The 2,828-nt window shown below is 33.4% G+C and overlaps 1 protein-coding gene across 3 annotated transcripts in view; it reads left to right on the top strand.

Moving 5' to 3' along the window:
• Positions 1–874, top strand: part of LOC107441228 (uncharacterized) — an 18,345-nt gene extending 17,471 nt beyond the window's left edge. For all 3 annotated transcript variants that reach the window (XM_087157288.1, XM_087157287.1, XM_087157286.1), the window contains one exon: positions 209–874. In XM_087157288.1, the coding sequence (XP_087013414.1) occupies positions 209–634 (426 nt within the window). In that variant the 3' untranslated portion in view covers positions 635–874. The remainder of the gene's footprint in view (positions 1–208) is intronic.
• The last annotated feature ends 1,954 nt before the right edge of the window (positions 875–2,828 follow it).

Genomic DNA, 2,828 nt, shown 5'->3' on the forward strand with positions numbered 1-2,828 from the left:
ACAGTTTACATGTTGTGTTGCTATTTGGTTATAATTAACGTTAAAATTGTTTCGTAAAAACCCACCCTGATTGAAAATCTGATGTATTAATTGCAATTATTTTTAAATGTTTATCTGGAAGGGGAAATAGGGTTCAAACAATTTTAGAAGTTTTGTTTAAAACAACATTTTTAACAATTTTAATTTCTTATATATTAGTTTATTTTAGGTTTTTGAACACATGGCTTTGAGAATACTTCAAAAAGAAGGATTAATACCACCTGATGAAATTGAAATAGAAGGAAAGTATTTCGAAAGGAAAGAAACCAATGAGGTGCCTGTCACTTCCGTTGCCGAAAAAGAACTACTGAGTGGATGTTTTACTGAAACAGAAATTATTAATTATAAGTCAAAAGATACAAGTTATCTAGAAGATAGCAATTTACAAAATGGATCTAAAGGGGAAAGCGTGTTAATGAAAAAAGACAGCACTCTATCTTCTTCATCAACCAGTGAAATAAAAGCCTCTGAGTTAAATGAAACCTGCGACCCTCCTGATAATAAAAATGCTGTTGTACTACCAAAAGCAGAGAAGTCAGTGATTTCCGAAGAAGAGATGCAACAGGAAGGAAAGTGTCCAGCGTGGTTTGCTTGAACAGTAACTGTTAAATATTCCAGCTTCTTCGATGTTATGAATATTTTTATTATTTCGGACTTGTAGAATCTCGATAATATGTCCTCTTATCAAGCAGCAAAATGAATGCTTCAAAGCTAACCAAAAGTTGAAATGCTTTGGATGATAAAAATGAAGTAGTACTACCAAATTCAGAATAATCAAAGCTTTTCTAGGAGAAAATTTTTTTTAACTTAATTTACTTGAATAAAAAAATGTTCAATGTAGCAATTTGTTTTTCTAAAGCAGTTCTATTATTCCTTCAGCGTTTTTTATCTCGATTCATTTTTCTTTCTTGTAGTGATCACATTTTTTTCTATAAACCAATTTGCTTGTTGAAAATACTTTTTCTGCTTGACTAATGAGTAATATCTCAAATTAAAATCAGTAGTTTTTTACAGAGTAAAATTACTTTTTTATAACTCAGTATGACAAAAAAAACTGCATTTTTCTTCCTAAAATTCATTTTCGATTTGAAAAGTCCAATTCAGAGTTATGTCCAAATGACAAATTAAAACCATTTAGAACAATTTTTGAACTCGGAAAGAGTCTATAAATGATTTCGAATTTTAAGCAAAATCTTCACTGAAAGTACATTTGATATGGAATGACAGTTTTTACTGTATAGCTTACAATAAGACAACAACAAATCTTTAATCTGAACTTAATTCAAATTTAAATCCGAACTAAATTTATGTCACTTGAATCTGAATTTAGGTGAACTGAAACAATTAGTTCTTGAACTGTTTTACAGAAAGCACATACAGTAAACAGCAGTGGAAAGTAATCAATCCAATAACGAATCTGATATTCGATGTTCTACCGAGAATTGATATGTATCTTCAACTTGCGAATATGTTTAACGGTCATTTTAATTCCTTAATCTTTACAGCTTCTTTGACTAAATGAATTTCATGAAATACTAAAGGTCGAAAACTAAAAAAAAGCTCAAAATTTTACAAAGAGTTACGCTAAAAATTATTTACGAAATGTTCGTCTATAAATGTCTCTGCTAAATTAGAAAAAAATGCTGTAATTGTAAATGTCCCAATAACAATAATTTACAAGACAATGCTAACAGTTTAAGAGCCACTCTTGCAAATATTCTAATTGAAATGGTCTGACAAAATTTAATTTTTCTGTTCAGCTGTGCCCTCAGTTGAAAAACTTCATTTCTAATTTTGAAATTTGCCAAGAATGAATATTCGAGTTTCTAACGAAGAGAGCAGAAAGCAATGCATCTCTAGCTCCTTCCTCTTTTTTTAAAAAATTGATTTTTCATATCTCTATTTTGGGACACCACGCACCCCTAACATAGAACTTATTTTTAATAACTAACATATTTAACAAGTCCTTAAATATTATGTCCCCTATGCACATCATGAGAGTAGTGCAGCTGTCATAGAAAATTCCTCCCCAGACCATAACTTCAGAATTGGGCCCAGTGTATTTAGGCTGGTAACAAGTTGGTAGCAGGCGCTCACCTTGCTTCCTTACCAATATATGGCTATCACGGGATCAGATATCCACTCTGTCCTGCAGTGAGCCTAACTCGACACCACTCACTTCGTAAACGGCAGAGGTTTGGAGTGAGTGGAATGCAAGCTAGAGGGCATCTCACACGAAGCTGTACTTGAAGTAGCTGATTTGTAACAGTTCGTTGCGTCTCTGCAGTGCCAATATCTCTTCAAATTTCTGATTCAAACGCCGTATACAGTGGTCTTTTCTATGAATAGAGCCACGTGGCAGCCCAGAAACGGTTGTTCTTAAGCAATAGCTTTCCTTGATCACTGCTGCCAGCACTCGCGCATAGTAAGTAAGTTTCTCCCCATTCTTCCTGCACAATATCGATGAAAGAAAATCCACCTTCTCGCAGACCTATTACACGACAGCCTACAAAGTCAGTGAACTGTTGATAATGGCTTCTTGACTAACAGGAACTCACAATGTCAAAATTTAAGGAAAAATAACACTTACGAACTGTAGAACACGTAATTAAACCAACCCTGATTTGCATATTTACAGTGGCTACTAGCACCAAGCGTGAATTTTGAATCGAAGTCATCTTTTAGCAACATAAACAAGCCTACCGAATTTAGTTTATCTAGCACTTCACCTTCTTGGTGTTAGGATTTTTTTTCCGTCTGTGTATTTGGGTAGCACATACGATCATTTG

This window comes from Parasteatoda tepidariorum, chromosome 2 (genome assembly GCF_982258835.1).
Source record: "Parasteatoda tepidariorum strain Cologne lab strain chromosome 2, Ptep-v5.0, whole genome shotgun sequence".
Lineage (NCBI taxonomy): Eukaryota > Metazoa > Arthropoda > Arachnida > Araneae > Theridiidae > Parasteatoda > Parasteatoda tepidariorum.